At 46.3% G+C, this 24,677-nt stretch overlaps 1 protein-coding gene across 1 annotated transcript; it reads right to left on the reverse strand.

Annotated features, from left to right (window-relative positions):
• Positions 1–4,983: 4,983 nt before the first annotated feature.
• On the reverse strand, positions 4,984–24,424 carry Proser1 (proline and serine rich 1). The gene is made up of 13 exons (XM_057757160.1): positions 23,752–24,424; positions 21,508–21,573; positions 19,720–19,788; positions 18,927–19,021; positions 18,034–18,127; positions 16,681–16,791; positions 15,217–15,300; positions 12,267–12,345; positions 11,244–11,339; positions 10,985–11,029; positions 7,220–8,903; positions 6,713–6,863; positions 4,984–6,253 (listed from the first exon to the last, which is right to left on the reverse strand). The coding sequence occupies exons 1-13, from the start codon at positions 23,794–23,796 to the stop codon at positions 6,131–6,133; spliced, it is 2,742 nt and encodes a 913-aa protein (XP_057613143.1). The 5' UTR covers positions 23,797–24,424; the 3' UTR covers positions 4,984–6,130.
• Positions 24,425–24,677: the final 253 nt, after the last annotated feature.

The following is a 24,677-nucleotide window of genomic DNA, read 5'->3' on the forward strand; positions in this document are numbered from 1 at the left end:
AAACATAAACAAAACACCCTCCCCGACTTCACTCTGTCTTTGTTCAAAAAGAAAGGGTAAAAAGCAGAGGGCTTCCTAAAAGATATATCATGTGACCCTGTATCATTTACCTACTCTTACCTACATTGCTAGGCCCCTTGTGGAACTCATTGTCTGATATAGAAGGATGTCTGTGCTCACGTATTATAATACAATAATGCAACCTAATTCATCCATCACATTGCAGTGAGAACACTTTCAAATGCAAACCTAATCCAGTCACATCCTTAAGATAACCCAAGTGTTAACTGATAGACAGTTGAGGCTAAAGTCATAAAGTCATAGCTGTCCCGGGCAAAGTTTGAAACTACTGGCCAGTCCTTCTTCCCTAACCTGGCATTCCCCTCTCCCCATGCATCCATCAATCACTTTAAGACTTTTAGGTGTTTGTTTTCAGATAGGATTTCATTCTAACCCAGGCTGGCTTTGAACTCCTAGGAATCCTCCTGCCTCAGTATCTCACCTCCCCCCTTGCCCTAGTGCCAAGATTGCAGGCATGAGCCAGCACTCAGCTTTCTAAGCAGCCTCTTACCTCAGGGCCTTTGCACTGAGAGCTCCACAAACAAAGCTCCACTTCTGTTTTCTTTTTCTTCTAGAAAAAGCTGAGTTTAGCCTGCTACCTGTTTGCTTTAAGTAAACCGTTAAGTCGCACAGCCATGTCCCTTCCTTCCTGTATCATCTCTGGGCACTCTTGTGCCACCTCAGTAGTGAGTGGCTGTGACAGAACCTACATGGGCTGTAGAATACTTCCAGTATTCTATGCCCCTTTAAAGGAAAGGCATGCTGGCCCGTGCCTGATACCACATTTCTATGTGGAGAGTAAATAGGTTATTCCCCATCACACCCGGAGTGTCTGGAGCATCCCGGACAAGAGCTCAACAGATGTTTGTCCAGAGGATAAATAAGTAAGGCAAGGCTGATAAAAGTTCCTAGGAGGCAAAGCTCTTTCTCAGATGCAGAGCTTCAGCTTCCTGGCTGTGCAGCTCAGAGACTCATTCATTCATGTCTTTGTCTTTGTCAGCGTTTCCTTAGTGATTGGTGTGGGAGGGTCCAGCCCACCGTGAGCAGCGTTACTCCAAGGCAGGTGGGTCTGAGTTGTATAAGACAGCAGGCTGAGACAGCCATGCAGAGGAAGAAGCTGTGTTTCTCTGTGGTGCTTGCTTCAGTTCCGCTGTGAGTTTCTGCCCTGCCCCCCCCCAAAGGTGGTCTGTGAGCTCTAAGATGAAATCAGTCTTTCCCTCCTCAGTTCCTTCTAGTCATGGTGTGTATCAAAGTAATAGAAACCTAAGGACATGGCTGAGGATTTCCTTTTTTTACCACACTTTTAGAAACACGTGGCATGGTAAATTTATTGTCATACTGAGAATCCCTGTCTCGCATCAGTGTTCTAAATATTTACTTCCGCCTGTGTGAAAGAACAAAACAGGACCAAACCGACAGCTCTTTGTTGTCTTGCGTCTTTCTAAGCTTTCTTTTCCAACCTGTCTAGCTGTTTTACTCCTAGCAGGAACATCTTTAAACGTTTCCCATGGCGTGGCTAGATTTACCAAGGGCTGAATTGTCTTCTCTGCAAACTCAAGCATGGCTCTTATATGGATACATGTGGAATTTTAGAATTTTAGACAAGGTAACTTGGTCCAGAAAACCAGATTCCAGCAGAAATGCGGACGAGTCCACATGAGGTGGGGTCCATCCAGTCTACACCTTTGTTCTAGTGCTCTGTGTAGAAGTGATGTCGGGGGCGGGGGGCGGGATGGGCTGAGAAGGCAGCTTGGAGCCCACACTGCCAGAAAGATCAGAAACTCCTGCTTTGTCATGTATTAACCATGTGACCGTGCATCAGATTTTGTTTTTTCCTTTTAAGTTTTTCGAGACAGGGTTTCTCTGTGTGACTTTGGAGCCTGTCCTGGAACTCGCTCTGTAGACCAGGCTGGCCTCGAACTCACAGAGATCCACCTGCCTCTGCCTCCTGAGTGAGACTTTTTTTTTTTTTTTGTTTAAGATTTATTTATTATGTATACAGTATTCTCAGTATTCTGTCTGCATGTATGCCTGCAAGCCAGAAGAGGGCACCAGACCCCTTTATAGATGGTTGTAAGCCACCATGTGGTTGCTGGGAATTGAACTCAGGACCTTTGGAAGAACAGGCAGTGCTCTTAACCACTGAGCCATCTCTCCAGCCCCTGAGTGAGACTTTTATATGCAGAATAGAAACAATAGAATTTACCAACAAGTTATTCATGTGAAACTCATTCCAATGTCGCATTTAAATGGAGTGCTGTTTGGAGCTGTTAAGGGGTAGTTATCATTACCAGGAGTGGGAGCCAATATAATTGTGACTCAATTATCTTCAAAGTGGGGAATACTGAGTTAATTCAATGTCTCCCTTTTCTTTTTCTTTTTTTTCTTTTCTTTTTTTTTTTTTTTCCGAGACAGGGTTTCTCTGTGGTTTTGGAGCCTGTCCTGGAACTAGCTCTTGTAGACCAGGCTGGTCTCGAACTCACAAAGATCCGCCTGCCTCTGCCTCCCAAGTGCTGGGATTAAAGTTTTTTTCTTTTCTTTTTTTCTCTTCTTTTCCGGTGAACCCAAGCTCGATTCATTACAAGAATACTTTGATTAGGCCTCCTCTCTTCCTCATCTACCATGACCCTTATTTTTCTATAAGTTTGAAAACTTAGGAACTGGGCATGATGGTGCAAACATGTAATCTCAGCATTCAGAAGGCAGGGGCAAATGGTTGCCGCAAAGTTGGGGGTCAGCTTGCTCTACATAGAAGGTTCTAGATCAGTCGAGAATACATATCAAAATTCCATGAAAGACAAAAGAAAACAAAAACAGAAAAGAAAAACCGTGAAGTTCCAGGCCCCCACCCTGGCTCTGTGTTGCTGATGCGTAGATTCTGTTTCTTCTTAGCCTTTGCTCTACCATCTTGCCATCATCCTTCATGACAAACAGGTGCTGTAAATAGAAATAGGAGAGCTTCCTGTTAGCATCATTTCTCATGCCTAAGCTATATTCAGTTTCTATCCAGAATGGGACAAACGTTCTCCTTTGAATCAGATGCCCCTTTCTGGTCATCTAGCAGAGGTTAAGCTTATTATTCTAAGGATATTTCCTCCAATATTGGCCAAATGCCATTTATGTTGTAGCTGCCGCTCAAGGAAGTGCAAGATTCACAACAAAAACAGTAATTGTTCCCAGGGGCCGCTAGAAAGCATCTCGGGAGAACTCACCGAGCGTCCCCTTGGAAGATGACTAAACAGCTGTTTTTCTTCTTGCAAAATGTTCCGAACTCTCCACCTCGAAAGCAATGGTGGCTTCAAGTAATAAACACCCTGAGTCCCTACAGAGGGGTCTGGAAAACAGGCTATTTTTCTGTGGGTAGAGTAACCCCAGGTCAGCCTCAGGCAAAGAACTATCTGATGTCCTTTTCTCTCTTCATCCTGGAGGGGTGGGGTGGGGTGGATTTTGCAGTTTGGATACTTTTACTCCATCCGTTTTTGCACTAGCTGAAGTTCTACCCAGAGGACAACTGTCCCTCCCCTGAGGACCTCCAAATGCCAGGTTCCACCCACAGAACGTTCTAACTGCCTTAATGGCTGAACTCTGCCCCGCACCAGTGTAAAAAGCCCAAGGTTTGGACTTGAAATCCCACCAATCCCCACCCAGGAGAGCGTCACCTTGGAAAGGTCCACCCCACTTCCCAAGCAACTTGTTATAAACCCTGCTTTCTGTTCAGCTCCTTGCCTGAGCAGAGGCAGCCACCCTCCTGGTTTTTTCCCTCCCCATAAATGTCTTGTGTGAGGTTGGTTGTGTGGCTTGACCGTGGAGTCCTAGGCTCCCAACTGTCAGGATACCTTTCCATTCGAGCTGTAATGCTTACACTGGCACCAACGGGGTTTTTAGGAACTCAAGAGGCCGTCAAAAGTAAAGTTTAGTGATCTCCTTACTCAAGTCTCTCTTGCTTCTTAGTTTTGTTCAAACCACTCACTATAATCCACTCAACTATACTATTAGCAGGCAGTTTTCTCAAGTTTTTCACCTTTTCTAGAATGTTCCTACTTATCTCTTAAGACTTCTAACAACTTTTAAGTCTTTCTGGACGCACAAAGCTAAGGTTACCTCCCTGCAACTTGTCCAGTGGTTGGTTCCCTTAGCAGCTGGTGAGTAAACATCGGGTTTCTCCTGCCCAGTCTGTGCCTCTCCTCTGGGCTCCTCCGTCAGCTGAGCAGACTGATTAGCTGTTACTTCAGAAGTTTGTGCACCACAAACATAAAGCCAGACCTCAGTGATGACTACCTGTATTCAAAAATGTTTCCTAAACGTTCCCATAAACCTTTGCATGTCCAATGCACTCATATGCTAGGACACAGTAAAAGGAAAACTAGATACACGTTCTGCTCAAGGGGCCTGGAGGGTAGCCTGTATTTCACAGTAGAATCACACAGAAGACTACTCAATCGGTAACCATTTTCTGAAGGGCCAGCACACATAAGACTGACACAGTCTTTTTTTTTTTTTTTTTTTGGTTTTTCAAGACAGGGTTTCTCTGTGGTTTTGGACCCTGTCCTGGAACTAGCTCTTGTAGACCAGGCTGGTCTCGAACTCACAGAGATCCGCCTGCCTCTGCCTCCCAAGTGCTGGGATTAAAGGCGTGCGCCACCACCGCCCGGTTAGACTGACACAATCTTGACCGTGGACTTGAAAAAGACAATTTCCAGCTATCGGTATTGATCTGTGCTTGAAGAGACCTTTCTGTTCCAAGTGTTGGTCATTGTGCGACTTTCCCATAAGGGTCTTAAGGGTCTGGGCAATCAGTACTCTAAATGGAGTTTCAACTAAATTCAGACAAAAATATTCAATATACTGGCCCTAGAAATTAGAAAAACTAAGTAGCCTGTGTACCTAGAATATAAATAAAACACTTCAACAATGTTTGTCATATTCATAAAGTTTATTTTAAAAAATGTCAAAAACTAACCATACGGGATTATTCAATATACTTAAAAAGTTTGTTCCCCATGTCAAAGGAAAATACATTTGCAACATCTTCCGGACACCATCTTTATAAAAGTAGAACCTCTAGATGTTGAGATGAACTACAGCAGAGTGTACAGTTTACATTCGTCCTACATCCCTCCCCCAGTGTGGCAGACACTGCTCAGGACGACGGTGGGTGGGTCACATTCTGCCACCACGGGCCTGTAGTGCACGCTGCACTTCCTGACAGAGCGAGCCTCCTCTCTGCTGCCGCACGCTTATTCCTGATGAGCGTTTGAGTAGAAATACATCCATGACTGTAAACATTCACCAAGAGCTTCCAGGGTACAAGTAGTAGTGATAGTGGTGGCCGGGGAATCAATCACCTGTGGGCATACTGCTCGGATTACGAAAACCGCTTTGCAAAATTATCCTAAGCCTCCCTTCCTTATACATATGTTCTGGGTATACATTTTTTTTTTTAGTTGAAAACACCTGAAAGTCATTCTAAAGACTACAATAAGCACCACTTTTACCTGGAATACATTGAGTTAAATTCAGCAGTATGCACGATTACTAATAACATTAAAAACAGTGGGTCTCGCGTCCCCCTTTGTGAATACACACGGAGTGCTGCATTCCAGCGGATGCTAACTGGAGCCGCGCATGCATTTGTAGATAGCAACTCCCCCACGGCCACATGCAACCCAGTCTGAGGCACAACGATCACTTCTGTCCACGGAGGCAACACAAGCAGATTTAAGGCTGTATTCGGCTATGAAGAGTCCCATCTCCTCTTTAATAGTCTAGATCACATACACAAGTCAAATAGGTCACATATGTAATTCAAACCCCTGTTGAATGGGAGGTGAAAATTCCCACATAATTTAAACCACTATTCTCCATACAATTCATTGTCAGCATATTTACATGTATAGGAGTGGGGGTACTTACAGTCACTTTAAGAATGAAACCTGAACGCCTAACCTCTGTCCCAGTGTCCCTAAGAGAATGCCCTTTCGGACTATTGGACAATTTCATATCTGTCAGATTGTTCATTGCAGTTCTTGGGCAAATTCATGGTGCTCCTAAGAATAACCGTGTTTCAAATTCATTGCCATCCACTTTGGGATAGACCCGGTTGCAAAGAAAATGGTGTTCCAGGTGTGGAGGGATAGCTAGGGAACCCGTCGGGCTGGGCGGGGTAGCTCTCCAGAGCGGAGGCAGAATGAACCTGCAGGAAGAGGGACACAGTTATCAGAGCCCCAGTTCACTGGGTGTGGACCAGATCCTACCCACATACAACCAGACAACACAGGCACGAGAGGGCAAATACTGTTTTAAATATGTCAGGAGGTGGGGTTTTGATGTTGTTTTCTGGACAGAAGTAGTCTTACTGTTCATTATAGCTTAAATATAAGACAAATTAAATTGTAATTGTCTTGACTTTAGTTTTCATGTTATTACACCTCCGAACTGAGATTTAAGAAAATTCTATAAACAGGGAAAACAATTCATGTATTTGACTCCTACCATCTTTGTCACTTCTAAAGGACAGAAGTAGAACTTGTGAATTTGGGGAGAGCTAATTTTTAATCAAACCACACTCTTGACATTCTGGTAAGTCCCATTCCCGTCCACATTGGGCTGTAGGGAGGTTCACCCCTGCAGTCTTACTCGAGACACTACGTACCTGCTGTAACAAAGCCGACTGCGCAGCTGCGCTGTGCCGCAAGTCTTGCAGGGACGACTGTGAAGGAGTCTGGGAAAACCCAGGGATACCTGGGAGGGACAGAAGGCCTGGAAAAACAGAGCTTCCAGCAGTTTGGAGTCCAGATGACAAACTGAAAACAATCAGTAGAAAAACAAGTCAGACAGCAGACAGGGTGAAAGAGGGAAAGGCTGCTACCGTATTTAGCAAGGGGCAGCTTAAAGATGGTAAAAGCAAGAAAACAAATCAGCTCACGTCTCCGTGGGTCGGAACCACAGAAGTGAGCCACTCACTGTAGCTAAACTTACTCAGAGTGGGTAAAATTTTCAGCAAACCAAGTAACCACTCTACCGAACATAGGTGAAGAGTCATGGAACATTCTGGGCACTGGTCTATCCTCCCACCCCTCCGTAGCCAATACAAATCAAGACCCGGTTACATAAACTTGGTGAGAAGCGACCTGCATCTGTCTGCAGCCCGATCACATACCCTGCTTGTGCCACCAGGGCGGAGTTGAAGTTGGAACTGAAGGCCGAGGCAAATCCAGGGAGGACAGGTGCAGGTGATGGGGCTGAGGCAGCCACCGGCAGTGGGGTGACCGCTACTGTGGAGGGTGCCTGCAGCCCCGGGAACGAGGGTATTGTGGGGGCACCACTTGGGGCACTGGAGACAGGGAAGCCGGGGTAGGACGGGTTAGATGCGGGAAGAGGGCCCTGGGTGACCGCGAAGAGTGAGGGCACCGCAGTGGACAGGTTGAGTGGGAAGGCTGCAGGCGAGGCGTTGGAGGTGGGCAGCATCGGGCGCACGGTCGCAGAGCTGGGGTGTGCAGCTGTAGAGGTGGTGGTTGACGGCCCCGTGAGGGAAACAGCGGAATTGAGAGACGGACTGCCCGGTAGAGGGAAACTGTTGGTCAACGAAGTGAAAGGGGGCAGGGCCGTGAACACGGGAGCAATGGGCGTGGAGGATGCGTGTGGCGGCAGGGACATAGAACCAGCCAGGGGGTTGCTCAGGCTGGGGAGCCCGGACAGTGCAGGGTTAAGGCAAGTGGACACACTAATGGGCACTGAGGTCGTGGGGTATCCACGGCCCAGAGCGCCTGACAGGCCCAAGGTACCGCGAGCAGGAGTCCCCGGGTGAGCAGGGCCTTTGAAGGCCGAGGGAGGGGGACTCGTGGGCTCACTTTTGATCATAACGGGCACAGTGACCGCAGCAGGGGTGGATGAGATGCCACCTGCATGGGGACCATGCAAAAGCGAGCCCGAGGAGCCACAGCTGAATGGCACTGCTGCGGAGGAGGGGGTAGCTAACGGCGACTGCGCGGGAAGCACTGGGGCTGCAGAGGTGGCGCCGGCCGCAGGGGACTGCAAGCCTGGGAACATAGCCATTCCTGGGGTGGAAGACCTCTGTGTGGCAGCAACAGCTGCTGGGGTATAGCACTTGTTAGTGGCTGAGGCAGGAGAATCCGAGTTTTGATTGGGAAAGGGGGATAATGAAGCCAGGCCACTTGTGCCCACAGAGGACAAGGCAGAGGAATTGATTAAGTGTGTGTCATTCGACGTGAGGAAGCCTTTTAAGGCAGACAGGAGAGGGCTTTTTACGGCGTGCGGATTTGAAGCACTGGCAATCAGCGAGGGAGTTGGGGTGGCTATGCTGCTGTGGCATGCGGGCGGGAAGGGCAAAGGCAGGCCTGCGAAAACGGACGACAGGGAAGCTGTGCTCGGGTTACTGGCTGAGCCAGCTGTAGAGCTGGCGAGGGAGTGGCTGGTGAACGAGGCACAAGTGGAAGCGAAGTTCTCACTGGAAGCCATTGTGACCCTTGGTGTAGAGCTGGCCTGAGGAGATGGGGAAGGGGTGCCAGAGGGACCTGGCAGGGGCACTAGGCCAGAAAAAATGGAAGGGACAGGAGCAGGTGTGATGCTGTGGGCCGAAGTAACGGGTGCCGCGGGCACCGAGGGAGTCCGGATCACGGTTGGGTTTGGCGTGGCTGGCTGGGGTGCTGGGAACACTGACAGGGCAGCGTTGGGAGCACTCATTCCGGCCCCGGTGGCAGCTGCTGACACGGAGGGATGGTTTACTGCCTTGACTGGGGACACGGCAGGGACAGGAGTCACAGCAGGAGTCGAAGGATTGGAACCGTGAGGAGACAAGAGCTGACTTGCTGGGGTGCAAAACGCTGGGCGGGGAGAGAAGAGGCGGAGTTTATGCTGTGCTGGAATGTTCAATTTAGAAGAAACATAACCATTTTTTTTTTGTTGTTATATTTCACAAATACCAAGGAAAACTGATAGCAGACTTTAAGAGGCTTTTTACATGTCTGGACTGCTGGGTGCCATTATCCTGCTTCACTCTGGAGCATCTGTGGTTAGGACAGTCAGCCCTGCTGCACCACAGGAAGCCGGGGGAGCTGGAAATCTTCCTTCTCTACTTTTCTGCTTCATAAACACTAGAAGCACTGGTGAGGAGGCACTCACTGGCTTCACCCTGGACCCCTCACTTGGGGAGAAATCTGAACTCATGCATGACCTCCCACCTCAGGCCCAGGTCCTAAGCCTCACTTAGCCCGCCCTGAGGACACATTTAAGTGTAACACTGTGTCTATTTCATCCTCTACTTCAGGCCTTGCTGTTTGTGTCAGGGATCCAAACAGGATCATCTTAGAGGACAGCTCCCAAACCACCCAAGAACTCGTTCTCAATATTATTTTCTGTTTGCTATGCCATCTTAATCTGATAAGCCCTATAGATAATTAAAAGAAGGATTTGGGGGTAATTTGGGTTCCTCCTCCTAGGATGAGTTCAATGTTGTGTCCGAGGCAACATAGATCGCGCCTCCATCTCCAGCCATAACTACTGAACAGCATTTTCAGGGAGCGATCCATGTGGAAGGCAGATTCTCGACCTTAGGGCGCTCACATGGTCAGTGTAGTAATGGCCTGGTGGGAAAGGCACTCAAAGAAAACACCAGAACTGAGCCACTGTGCACAGTGGGGCTGTGAAACCCTTGACATTTTTTCAGAAAAGAAACATGATAAGAAAACTAGAAATCAACACTATGAATATTTCAAATTCAGGGTCACACCATATTCATGTTTCTCACTTAGGTCTATTTTTTTTCCTGGTGTAGGAGATTAAACTCAGAACCTTGCACATGCTAAACACGCACAGTACCAACAAATGCATTGGTCCACCGTGGCCGGGAAACGTGAGAATTCAGTCTTATTCACTGAGAGGCTGAAGAGAAGGCAAACAGGCCTTCCTAGAGCTCTCAGAGATATTCCCACCGAAATCTCCTAATCCACAGAGCACAGACTCTGCCACTAGCAGTCCCTGCCGTAATCTACACGACAAATCATACCTTCCTGTCACCTGCTGTGGACACTAACCATCACACACTGTCACAGCCCAGCTAGGTCACTTATGGCCACCAGTCCATCTGTGTTCACATTAACCCCGAGACCAACACTCTCGAGGTGTAGCAAGGCCAGCTGTTTATGGAGAGCATGCACAGGGCCCTGGGCTCAACCCTCCAGCACAGCAAAAAGCACAACACAACAAATAGTATCTCAGGGCTAACAAGTACCGAGTACCATGGTCTTACCCTATAGAGGCAGTCTTCATTACTGTTCAGTAGGTTTTTAAAATTATAAAACTAAATGTAAAGACTTTAAAATTATTTGTTATAAAATTATTATTGTATTTCCATAAAGTTAGATGACTTGTTCACAAGGCTTGGTGGCTCCATGGTGACAGTAAGTAATACTGATGTTTGTTTCCTCTGCACCCCTCCTTTACATAGGAGTTGCTGCACCTACTAGGCACCTTCACGGGGAGGGAGTTTTCCCAAGACCACCTGAGCTCAGTGCCCTTTGCAGCTCCAGTGGCCCTTATCACTTTCCACCTCAGGACCTATTAGATTCATTATCTGTCAGAAAGGGTTATCTTCGTGCGCACATAAAGATCCACCTTTCCCACATCAGAATGCTAAGTGGATACTGATGTATATGCCACGTGACCTTCAGATTTCACAGAGTGCAAACAGGACACAAAGTCATAAAATTCATTGAAATCCAGATAATATGAGCATTTCGTGACTGTCACACCTCTCCTATCAAGTCACTCTCAGCGCCATGTGTTACTCCGCACCCAGGAGCCTCCTAAGACACTCCACAGATGCTAAACTCAAGTCTCCAGTGGGGAATGGCCAACCATCACGACAGGCAGCAGTTCTCTTGTCTTTGGGTCTGTTGGTACTTACTTTGACTCTGTGCAGGTTTTGACTGACTGGAGAGGTCTTCACTGTCTATGGAAAAATAAATGATTTCAAGCTTTAGTCCGATTATTCCCCATCATAATCACAGACAGATACCAAAAAAGAAAAGTCAAGACATAAATAGACAACACTGAAAACACCGAAAGGACACGAGAATCCTATTGCATGGATAAGACAGGCTGTCACAGCATAGACACGGCTATAGACGAATCATGGGCACGGAGTGTTCAGCAGCAGCCTTTACCCGTTCCTGCTGGATTTGGAGTGTACGGAGGTGGAGGGGGGACCCCTGGAGCTATCACATTGGCTAACGGCACCAGACCCGCATTGTTGTAAGCACCTAAAATAAGAACATAGATAAAGACAGAGAACTTTGCATCACTGTTGGGGGTCACAGCTGTGTGGATACAGGTGTGCTTCACTCTAAACTGTCACGTCACAGAGATGCACCTGGGAGTCACAGCTGTGTGGACATAGGGTGTGCTTCACTCTAAACTGTCACGTGACAGAGATGCACCTGGGAGTCACAGCTGTGTGGATACAGATGTGCTTCACTCTAAACTGTCACGTCACAGAGATGCACCTGGGAGTCACAGCTGTGTGGACACAGGGTGTGCTTCACTCTAAACTGTCACGTGACAGAGATGCACCTGGGAGTCACAGCTGTGTGGACACAGGGTGTGCTTCACTCTAAACTGTCACGTGACAGAGATGCACCTGGGAGTCACAGCTGTGTGGACACAGGGTGTGCTTCACTCTAAACTGACATGTGACAGAGATGCACCTGGGAGTCACAGCTGTGTGGATACAGGTGTGCTTCACTCTAAACTGTCACATCACAGAGATGCACCTCACATGGAGAGTCTAAGTGAGAACTGAATGAAGGGAAGACAACTCTGCTGCACTCCTGGTCCAGACAGCTTCTGAACGATGAGGTGGGCTGGACCCACCCCACTTAAGTCCCATTACATACTCTTGATGTTTTTGAAATGCATGGACACCAGCTTCATAAGAAATGGCATTTAAGGCCATTTATCAAAGTGAGAAGCCCTAATAATAAAGTGTGATTAAAACAATCTGCAGTTAAACCATCAAATTAGGAAAACATCCTAAAAATAAACTATACCTTCAGCAGCACGCCATCAGCTGGCCATCAGCAAATTAAACTCTCAGAATTGTGCTGTAGATTTCCCAAACACATAAACCAGCCCGTCCTTTCAATTTAATGAACAGCAGAAAGAAAAAGTGAAACCCAGAAAATGCTTACTTGGTGCGATAGTTGCATGTGGCCGGCATGGAGGTATCGGGTAGGGGACAGGCTTGTGTGGATTATATGTTGAGGGAGGCTGGGAAGGGAAGCACAGTGGTTAGAGATCACCAAGACATCATCTCTTGATAACACAGTACAAGTTGCCTTTCTAAGCACCTTGTCATAAAAGACTGAAGATGCCCCAGTTATCAAAGCTTCCAACTAGGGAAAGTCCTTGCTTTAATATATTAAGGTGGTTCTTATTCCAAAGGTATAGCTTGTTAAACATGCTATGTTTCTTTTTCTTTTAGCAATAAAGGTCAGACCTGACTCTGAACAGCAGGCATCTTTCTGGTCCAGCCTAGGTCAATCCCAGGAATTCCTAACTTCACTATGAAAACACAGAATCTTCAGGGTTTGGTCTCTACATCACATAATGACCTCAAGGGCAGTGTCCTTTTACTTTATTAGAATCTTAGAACCAGGAGGGTCATTAGCACCTAGCAATCCAACAATTACACAATGAATTAGGAATTCAGTGTTTTTGTTCTTTGGAAACCTGTAGATTCACAAGCACTTTATTTTATAGCTGACAGCATTTACAGAATCTCAGGTATCCAAAGCTACACTAAACACTGTATTTTACCCAGATCAAGAGAGCGAGTAGGCATTGCTGGGCAAAGGGTAGGAAGGTGTTATGGAACAAGCATTGTACACTGTAAATGTGTAGGGCTCTCATTGTTAATAAAAAGCTGATTGGTCCATAGCTAGGCAGGACTGTTGAAGCAGAGAGATGCTGGGAAGAAGGGCAGAGTCAGTGGAGTTGTGTGAGACACAGAAAAAGATGAGCGTCCCTGTTGAAAGAAGATATCACCACGTGGCAGAGGATAGATAAGAAATGTGGGTTAATTTAAGTTCTAAGAGTTAGTAACAAGTCTAAGCTTTTAGCCAAGCATTTATAACTAATATTAAGTCTCCATGTTGGTTATTTGGGAACTGACGGGAGGGAAAGGAAGTCTAGCTATAAATGGCATCCAATGTGGGGCACCTACATCCACATAAAACCCGAGAAAGTTTTAAAAAGGTTCTAAACACACAAAATCAGAGCCAAAAGCAGATTCCTAGTTTCATGTCTCTCACGCTGGCTGTAATACAGACATGTATCTCTTGGCAGCTGCTGGCACACCAAGAGCTAAGCCACATGGCGGATTCTTGCAGTCTCTCACACAGGCTGTGGTACAGAGAAGCATCTTCCAGTCACTGTCTGAGGGCTTGAGTAGCCAGCTCGAGCTCTCTTAGCACACTGCATGGTGAGTTTGGGGTTTTGCTCAAGCAGACAAAAAAGATTACAGATGCTCAGTAAAGACAGACTCGGTTGGTAAAAAAACTCTAAATAGGTTACAGTGTGTTTAAAAATGTGCAAAGGCTTGGGAGAGAAAAGAAAAAGAGTACAGATATTCATAAAAATAATGTAGTTTTAAAATAATAAAGTCCTTCAAAAGGGAGTAAAGTGATATAAAAGGAAAAAGTCACATAAAGATGGGAAATGTTATTATGTTGTCTTTAAATTTTTTGACTGCTAACGAACAAGCAATAACTGCTAAGAAATACTGGAATAAACAACCTATATAATTTAAAATTATCTCGACTTCAAAAGGCAAGTCAAAAGGCATGTTATTTAGGGGAGAAGTTGTGCTTTTATTTCCACAGGTTAAAGATGATCAGGTTTGATTGAGGAAGATCCCCTGAAAATCTTGACTACAGACATAAAGAAACAAACCTAAAAAAAACTATAAAATATGTAACATATATTTTACCCGCTAAAACATAAAACAAATAATCATCTTTGGTTAACTTGTGTACAACACACAATCTATACTTGTACTAATACAGATAGACATGTTACCTTTAAAAGTCTATGCATTTTCAGAGCAAGGGAACCAGACACCAATGAAAACAGACGGTCCAGGTAATCAAGCCTTTCAGAGTGCCTCTACTGCAGTTTCCTCAGAGTTCTGCATCCAGAACAGCTTCAAGACTGCTGGCTGTGATTGTCTAACCTCATAAACTACTTCAATCAAACTAACAATTATCCTGATTTTCTTAAGGTTCTCCCAAAGATGCCAGTGACCATGGACAATAAGGAGTAGTCTAGAAAGTGATACCCATATTCCCAAGACATGGGATATGAGTGAGTTCTGGTTGTTCAATGGATTATAAATCAATGGCCCATAGCTAGGCAGTACTTTTCAGGGCAGAAAGAATACTGGGTCGAAGGGTGGAGTCAGGGGAGTCAAGAGAGATGCAGAAAGATGAACGTTCTGTGTTAAAAGAAGGCGCCACCATGTGGCAGAGGGGAGGAAAGGAATATGGGTTAACTCGTAAGAGTCAGTCTGTAACAAGTTTAAGCTATCAGTCAAGTACTTATAATTAAGTCTGCTTTTGGGAACTGACGGGTGTGGGAAGGAAAACTCTAACTACAGGAAGGCACCATTTCCTCCTGGCCTCAGGAACAGTCACCACTGACTCTCCAATCGTGAATGGGTGGGGAAGGCAAGGCCCACGTGTGGGCCACGAGTACCTATGCGCTTTCTCCATTCTGGAGGTCCTGTTCTCCTGTTCAGTGCACATTTCCAATCAATGCAATCACTCCCGTGAAAGGACAAGCCCAGCTGTTTCACTAATATCAACACTAATTAGCCAACAGAACCCTGTCTAAAATAAACACCATACTCCAATATTCATCTGAACAGATGAATGTGGCCAGATTGAAACATTTACCTGGATGAAACACTTATGCTCCAAAGAGCCATGAACATCAACATGTCCTTACACTACAAACCCTAAGTCATTCTCTCTGATCTGGAATTTCTACATTTAAACTTTGCAACACACATAAAACTTATTTCATACAGAAAGCTACACATATAGGAATTAACACTTGTTTCCCTTTTATTTTAACACATACTGGTTTGGATGGTCCAAGAATCCGTGCTGCTATTCCTTTGCCTTCATTGGTACTTTCTTCACCATCCTTTTTCAGAGGAGTTCCCTATTTAAAAAAAAATAAAGATAGCGAGGACTTTAGACAACAAATAACTACGCTGTGTTATTCTGAATAAAGGGACTTAACTTGTCAGGAATAAGTCATGGATTCTAGACCCAATCCAGCCCCAGTTTGCTGCCCGACTTCCTGTTAACCCTCCTGTGCCATGGAAGTAGAGGGATGAAAGAGGGAAGGATGACGTGTACTCTAACACCTTCTACACACACACACACACACACACACACACACACACACACGACTTTAATGCCAGCGTCCATGACTTAGAATCTAAAAAAGAAACCTGGCAACTGAGACCCCATCAAAGACTGCTCTACAGAACAGATCAGAACAGAATAAGCTCATTCTGATCTGTTCTATATTAGCCTGCCCTCATAGGCTGTGTCCTTAGGAAGGACACACTGGGATGGAGACCAGCTTCCAAGATGATCCTTGCCTCCCACCTTCCATCTCAGAATAACTAGGGTTGACTTCTTCACTAACATGACATTAAAGAATGGCACTGACACCCAGAGCCTAAAAGGCCTTGTCACAGTTGTCCCTGCCTCTGCCTGGTTCAATGCACTGTGGAAACCAGCTATGTCATGACGGTAAAGACTCCTGACAACAAGCAACATTGATTTGCCAGGCATTTAAGTGAGCCTGGAAAGGAAAGGATATCTCTGTGTGCCAGTCACGCTTTTGGATGAAACCCAGGCCAGAGCTACAGAGCTAAGCCACTCCCAGCTTTCTGAATTATGAAAAGCAGGAGCACAATATGGTGGTTCATGTCTTTAATCCTAGTAATTGAGAGGCAGTGGTGGGTGGGATCTCTATGACTTCCAGGGCAGCCTGGTCTACACAGTGAGTTCCAGGTCAGCCAAGGCTACTGAATGAGACCCTGTCTCTAAACACCAAACCCAACAACAACAACAACAAACTACTGGAAATAATAAGTGTTTGCTATCAAATCCATGAAGCTCTGGGGTCATGACACAGCTAATAGAAATGTAAAAACTTCAGAAAGGTTATTTTCCAAGGGTTTTGAGGACCACCCACTGGTATGCAAACAATATTCTCACAGGGCTTTATCAAGGAGTTTCCTAAAATGGGTTCTCAGATATGCAACTGTCAAAAATCCTGAGAATGCTTGGAAAAGAAAAGCAAAATCACCCTTTGCCTGGCATGTTCTGAATTCAGGTAACAATCAGTTAATGGCATTTACACGTGAACTGTTGACTTCAACTGTTAAGTTGAAGGCATGAGACTCCGTCCTTTGCAGAAGCATCATGAGCTGGCATGTCCTTATATGTAGCACATACGTGTACAGATCTGTGCTGCAGCCACACTTAGTCATGGGAAATTCCATGTAAGTGGAAGCATACTTACGGGAAAAATGCCATTTATGCGGCTGGGTTTTCCTTTGGGATAGGGGTTTCCTGGGATAGTTCCACATGAAGATATCATGGCGTGAGGGGCTTTGCAGCCTGCTTTGAAAGCCTGTGATGCAAAAAAGAAGACAGCGATTAACAAAACTCAAACATCACATTGGGCACTCCAGATAACAGAAGTCTGGCTAAAGTCACGAATTAAGGAACAGCGTGACATTCACACATTTGCCCATCAGTTACCATGGTGTCCAAAGAAGTAGAGTAATTACTATATCACCATGGTTACACTCCCAACCACCATCACCAGTGCTATAAGCAACAGGTTCAAGAAAATCTATATCTAACAGCAAGGTGTGGTGCGCACACCTTTATTCCCAGTACCCAGAAGGCAGAGGCAGGCAGGTATCTGTGAATTTGAGGCTAGACTGGCCTACACAGTGAGTTCCTGTTCCATTTCTTTAATAAACCTTCAAGAAAAAAAAAAAAGTTCCAAACTACACAAGTCCAGCTCATGTGATGAGATCGCTCTGAAAAAGTTTATAGTTCAGTTGAAAAACACACACAGATAACACAGGGGTGTGTGTGTGTGTGGCGGGGAGGTTTCAGCTGTTAAAAAGCTCTCGTTGCTCTTGCAGAGGACCTGGTCCAAATACCCACGCTGGGCAGCTCCAGGTGATCTGGCACCCTCTTCTGGCCTTCTCAGGCATCCACACGTTCACATACCCACACAAAAATAAGAATAAAACAAGGCATTTTTAAAAGCTTAAAAACACAACCCCAAAGAGCTAGACTACTGGAAAAGCAAGAGCAACTTATTATAGTGTTCAGTTGTGAGACACAGGGAATGGGGTTAGGTCTATGGTGTTTACACTGCATCCTCAACTTCTAAAATGGCACCTTAGACACTGAGCTGGAGTTGGACTTTGTAAGGCAAGTAGACTCCAGTGGATGCACACTGCATTACAGGAATAAAAGATAATATGCAGTATACAGAAAACAGTCATACTCGTATAAAAGCACTTACAGGGATGCTGTTTGTATTTATGATTATTTTTATAACCCCTCCCCCCTTTACAGATGTGGAGCGCAGATTTTGATTACTGCAAGACTGCTGACAACACAATGTAAAGTCACTGTTCCTGCACACGAGGATAGAATGCTTGGCGCCATGGCAGCGCTCCGCAGAGGGAAAACGTGAGTGCCTGCAGGGTGACCGCCACTGGGTTTCCACTCCCAGTGACCTCTGCCCCCAACAGCCGTTTCTACAGGGCCCTGCTTTGCTCCTTGCTGACCAGAATGTCCATGTCTACGTTTGTCCCCAGCACTGCCACTGTGAGCCTGGGAGGAGTACCTGCTCCAGGACTCTCTTGCACCGTTTCTTCTCCGACATGTTGATCCTGAACAAGTCTTCAATGGGGCGCGAGTTCTGTGCATCCACGATGTTTCTGCCAAGGGAACATGACTTAGCTTGTCTGAGGACCCAGGCACACACAGGTCACAAATGTCTTTATAACACGTTTTTCGTTTGTGGACATAGCAACACATCCCGAACTATAGACTACATTGACTATGAATAAGCAACTGAATCTCCCCCCCCAAACTTTGCAGAGGGTTCCTTCTCCTCAACCTCACGCTCACACAAGGTTCTCAAAGGTCAAGTGCGGAGCACTGCACAGCCCACATCACTCCATTACTGGGTAATCGCAGGCTCTGGGGTCACAGGTGCCCTGCTCAATAGACACCCTACATTTTCATCAGCTCGCCTTTCGAGCTACTCAGGGTGGGAAGGAGGCGAAGCACATGCTGACATGCAGAAGTGTGGGGCAGCCTTTCGACTGTGAACCTCGAGCACAAATGTAGGAAGGACCCGTTACTCTGGGAGCCATGTCCACATCTGTAGGAAGCACAGGGCTATCGACTATGTAAAGATCCCAGAACCCAGTACCGTGCTTTGCCAGAACATGGGCATTTTGTTTGCGTTGTTAGGAGACGGGTACTGTCTTACTCAGGGTCCCCTGCCTCAGTCTCTGAGGTGACAGATGTGTGCTGTCACACCAGCTGTTTCCACGGGTTATGTCCCTAGAGCTCTGCTTCCTCCATGATTGACACATCCACAAAGATCATTTATCATGCTATCTCATCAGCACTCTGTTGCCTCGCGTAACCGTCACACCGACACAGAGCAGGGACCTCAAAAGGCAGGCAAGCTTCCAGGTCTGAGCGGGCGGTAAAAGAGGTACTCACGAGGCCAAGAGCTCCAGGGCGGCCAGCTTATCTTTACTAAAGGTGAAGCAGCTGAGGATGCTGACCACTTCCGCTGGGTGGACAGCCACCATTTTCTATCAGAAAAATAGCATGTTTCAACATTAGACTTCTGTGCCAGACCCTACCTGCTTTGGGGAACTATAATTAAGTTGTTAGTATAAGCATTTCAGGACACAGCCTACCTCTTAGCTGAGAGGAACACAAGCAAGAGGTAAGCCCCAGCAACTCAAGGGAATCCTAGAAACACCGAGTTAAACTTGGGCTTTTTAAAACATAACCATTTCAGAAGCAGGTCGACGTTGTACGTGTGCCATAGATGTCTGGTTTCCAATGTGCTCGCCTGTACCAAGCCCAAGCTCCTCTGAATGGCCACCGAGAGAGCTGGCATTCACACAGGGGACTCAACTCATAGTGCAAGGCACAAGAGTCACAGTCAGGGAAGAACTGGGCTTCAACTTTCCCGATGACAGGGCCTCCTTTAGCCTACAGTGATGCGCGCGGCAGATGTGCAGAACCTGAATCCAAAGGGTCTAAATCCCAGGACTCTGCTTTGCGATGAGCATACGCCCTCAGTTTGCCAATTAGGACGGAATTTAACAGCAGCACAGTGCAGTTTCACGCCCTGGATGGCTTTCACTTTTTAACATAGTACCAAAGTATAACGGGATTTAAGCTAGCTTTTCTGATACAAACCACAGCTTGCTCTGGCTCATGCAGAGACAGGGGAACGACACAGTGTTACTCTGCACATAGCGAGAAGGGAGACACTCACATGCTGGAGAGCTTTCATGGCCTTCAGCTGCGGTTCTGCCCAGGAGAAGTACCTGAGGAGGTCAACCACCTGCAAACAGAGAGAGACACTTCAGCTCCGATGACAGCGTCTGCACACGCTTCTTTAAGACGAACCTCAGCACTTGGAACTCCCATTGCCGTGTGTAGATGGTGAGCGAGGCACCAGAGTCTAATAGCGTGGCAAAGTTCAGCTACTTTATAAAACTTAAACCTCAGTCCCATAGCAGCTCAGGCCTCATGATGCCAACAGCTTCCACAAAGGACGATGTGGATAAAAATGTTTCTACCATCACAGAACTTAGTAGACAGCGCTGGTCTAGGAAGAAAGAAAAACATACAGGACCGGCAAGATGGCTCCGTGGCTAAAGGGATCACCATAAAGACCGGTGACCTGGCTGGGATGCCTGGGACCCATGAGTGGGAGAGAAAGGATGCCCACAACCTGTTCTCACGTCACCACATGAATGCAATGGCTTGCCCTGCCTACTCCCCACAATATGTTTTTCCTCTTTCTCTCTCTCTTTGCTAAGAAAGGAGACGTACAATTTAGAATTGGCCTGGTAGTGCAGGACTGTTAACACCAGCTAGTCTGTTAACACTAGGAGTTACAAGAAAAAGAGCTGGGATATGGCTTAGTGGAGGGGCACTTTCTCAGCATGTGTAAGGCCTTGGGGCTTAATCTTCAGTATCACAAAAGAAATAAATCATTAAAACATAATGAAGAAATCCAGGAAATGGTGTATACTGAGAGAAGAGAGAGTCGAAAAGTTGGGTGGAGATGGACCGCCAGTCTGGTGATGTGAACAGTACAAACGGGAAACCACACAGCACCAGGTGGCAGCTCAAATCATTCACTGGGGTGTGTGGCAGCCGAATGAAGGCCTCGGGTCTACTTCTGCCCTTGGGTCTGAATCCGCAGAGCACATGACAGCGGTCAGTCACGGATCTCGCTCAGTATTGCACTATGAGAGACAGGATCTTAGGGGCTCCAACCACCACCCACAGACGCCTCAAAGCAAGGGTGAATACTGCGTGATGCCAGTCAGGAGTGAGCAGGGTACCCAGAGTCCCTGACCCTGGGCCACTGTCCTGAAAGAGAACCTCAAAAAAGAGCACGAAGGAACAGAACAACAGTCTGTTGGCCGTGCAGTAAACAGTTCAGCGTTTATTTATGTCCTCTTTGGCCATACAGTGAACTTCAAAACTGTTATAAATACCATACAAATTTAGTAAAATGTACGAATTCATAACGTCAAAAGTTTTTACTAAAGACTATGATTCATGTGTATGAGTGTTTTGCCTGCATGTATGTACGTGTACCACACGAGCTTGGTGCTCCAGGAGTTCAGAAGGCATCAGATGCCTTGGAATGGGAGTTTTGGAGGGCTGTGAGCCACCATGTGGGTGCTGAGACAAACCTGGGTCCTCTACAAGAGCAGAGAGTGCTCTTAACCATCCAGTCATCTCAAGCCCGAGTTCATGAACTTCTGATATTTTCCCCCAGAACAACTGAGAGTTTAAGCTGCTTCTTAAAAAGACAGTGTTTTTAGATGGACACACATAGAGTAGGGAGTGTGCCATGCGTGCACAGCACATAAGCTGCCCCTGGAACTCACATCCTGTAGAGCCTTCCACCAGATCTAAGAGCTTCTAAAGCTCCAGAGCAAAGAAGGCCACAAAGTCAATGCAATTCTGAATGTATCCAGCAGGCAAACAGACCTTAACCACAACACTAGTATAAAAAAAGGCTTTGAAAAATGACAAATACCTGTTCACTGGAGAAGTACCCATGAACATATTCAATTGCTTTTAATTTATATTCTGTCAAAACAGCCTAGAAAAGGGAAAAAAGGAATTAATATACATCAGCAGCATTGTAATAAGCAGCTACCCAAATTACATAACCCTCCCAGGCAACCTGATAGGGACTAGCAGCAGCAACTCAGGCAAGAAGAAATCCTACCTTTTAGACCTTCTGGGTCTCCATGAACACTTACACAAAAGAAATAAATAACATTGTAATACAGTCAACAAGAGTAGAAATGATGTATCAAATTTCTGAATGTCTAATTAGTTTCAAAACATCTCTAATTGTTATAAATTGCCATTCCTTTTCCTTTTTCTTCTTCCTTCCAAGAGATGTCTCACTACATCAACCAAACTGGCCTGGAACTACCACTGTGGCCTCAACAGGCACCTTACAGCTTGCTTCCTCATTCATGAAGGGGAATCCCAATCATAAACCTCAATGCACTGTAGTGAAGTGCTAATACTCAGAGATCTGACACACACAGGAGTTTCATTAATGGCTTCTTTCCTCTCTCGAGCCTCTGACCTGGCACACTATTTAGGGCTAACGGAGACCAAGCAAACCACCCTAGTTTGTAAGCCACTCATCACAAAATACAAACAAGCCATTTTCTCCTCACCGCAAAACAGCTACAGTATTTGCATTTTTCATATATATCATTCTACTAGGAGCAAATGCAATGACCAGTCAAAACATTCAGGGTGCTCTACAGTTTAATTTTTACAGTGCATGCTGAGAAATGCACTCTGAGGCGTGTGATCATCACCATTACAGAGACAGTCAAAAACAAGGTTCAAGATCAAATCCTGGCTTGAGCTGATGACATCAATCACCTCTCAAATCCTCCCCCAATGACGGGGAGGCCCAACTGTGGGGCCACACACAGGACATGGAGGTCAGGGTTCCAGGGCCTTCACGCCAGACTCCCAGGTGAGCACTAGCTACTGAAGGAGACTGAACTTGGGAGTCCACCGGCCCACCACCAAACTCCACAGATGGGGAAGCTGAAGTCAAACAGGAAGGGCTCCAATTCATAGCTCTTACTAATCACATTTTGGAAAAAGAAATGCCTCTCCAGCACATTTTGATTTGAGACCAGAAATGCGGAGTTAAAGGCTGCATCAGATGAGCAGACTTTCATCTCTGGAACCTTCCCGAGTCCCTCAGTGATATTTATTACCAGGCATTTTCACAAGGCTGAGAAGGGAGAGGATATACACACGGGCTGTCTGCATTCCTCCAAAGCAAAAGTCTGCATTCTCGTCTACTTTAACTTGAAATTTATCATCTCACAAAAGTGATTAAAAGTCAGTTCAGGAGCCAAGTGTGGCAATTCTAAGCACACGGTAAAATGAAATTTTCTTTCAAATTTTAATTAAACAAGAGGAATCTATAGGAGCAGAAGTCTACTTGAAAAGAAAAAAAAAACCTAGCACCATCAAATATGAAAGATTAACCTTGTTAATTTGAAAAGGAGCAAAGGGGAACTACAGGTCTGGCAGCAACCTTCGCAGTGAACCTTATAAGCTGACGTAAATAAGGACGGCAGTGTATGGAAACAACTCTTCCAGTGCCAGTCAGGGGGACCAGTTTGAGATGCCAACTGAGGCAGGAAAGCCCAGTGCCAGCTCTACGGTGGTGGCTCACGGTCACAGAACTACCCTTTCCGTCTAAGGGGTAAACTTTTACTTTTGCACAGGAGATACTTTTAGACTCAACATTACATTCTACATTTGCTGTGTGGTTCATGTTAGGAGAAAGGAAATATAAAACAATCTCAAAAAGCAGAAGGAAAAAAAAAGCCAAGGCAGGGAATAGATTTCAAGATTTGAAAAGCAACTTTCTAGGTATTACTTATTGCTTCCAGTGTTGAGTCTTTCCTGTTACTGGGACATGGAAACATTGAACCAAATGTTATTTAACCAAAAGGTCTGACTTAGTAAGAATTTACAGTTGGCTCCAGAACTGTGGGCAGCACAAATGTAATTCCCGTACCAACCACACACAGTGATTTCTCAAGTTGAGCATTCAGGTGGCTTATCTTCTCTTCGAACCGTGCAACCTACCAAGATCACACAGGAAAGTCAAATACCTTTGGCGATGCGATGACTCTTACATTGCACTATCATCTACACATAACACCTCAGAGAAAGTAACCCACGACAATTATCTCAGAAGATTTTTAGGGCTCAAAGCAGTTACCTTTCGAATTTCATCCAGCACCGTTTCAAAGGACTTTTTGTCCATCTTGAGTACTATTCCGACGTGGCCTTCTCACAGTTCTGCTTGCTATTACAAAACGTTCATCCCAGGTCCGCCCCGCGGATAATACACCGGGAGGAAAAAGGAGGCGAGGAGGTAGAGGAGTATTGCTAACTGCACTGAAACAAAGCAAAAATCCCAAAACGGAAACTGAGAAAAAGTTTTTATTTAAAACCAGACTTCAGTAGGTTCTTCGCACAAAGCTTGAGCAGCTCAGAGCAGAACGGGCTGGGGCGTCTGCAGAGGCCGGAGCTCCAGAGGGCGCCGAGGGCCGGGCGCTCCGAGGGAAGGCCGCCGCGCCACGCGCCGCTCACCGCCGCGGAGGTGCTCGGTCCCGCCACTCCGCCCGACCCCGGGGTCCCGCAGCTCCGGCAGCCGGCGGCCCTGCAGGTTCTTTGTTACTCGTTTTCGTAGCTTCCGGGAGCGGGCCGGCGGTCGGGGAGCCCTAGGAGACGGGCGATCGGGGGGGACACAGTCCAGGGCAGGGAGACCCTCGAACACCACGGCGCGCACACGGCCAGACGCCCCGCAGGAGCACCCCTAATCGCCCCCACCAACTCCAGGGGACCTTCGAGAGAAGACGTCGCGCCGATAAGACGCAATCGTGCACCGCCAGCACAGGTCGCAATAACCCAAAAGACAGTAGTTGGGGGTGAAAGGGTGGAGGGGTCCTAGTGTGGGAATATAGGTATCCATGGCAGACGCCTGAAAGCTTTGAAACGGATGTGCCTGAAGTCTTTTCTAGAGGTTCGTAGACATTGTTTTAGCGTCATAGTTCCCTTAGTGTTGAGTTTTGTGGCGTTACATTTTGATTCTTGAATGTGAATCTAGAGGAGTGGACTGTAAACGGGTCAGGAAGATCTGCG

The sequence above is a fragment of the Chionomys nivalis genome, chromosome 24, assembly GCF_950005125.1.
Source record: "Chionomys nivalis chromosome 24, mChiNiv1.1, whole genome shotgun sequence".
Taxonomy (NCBI): Eukaryota; Metazoa; Chordata; class Mammalia; order Rodentia; family Cricetidae; genus Chionomys; species Chionomys nivalis.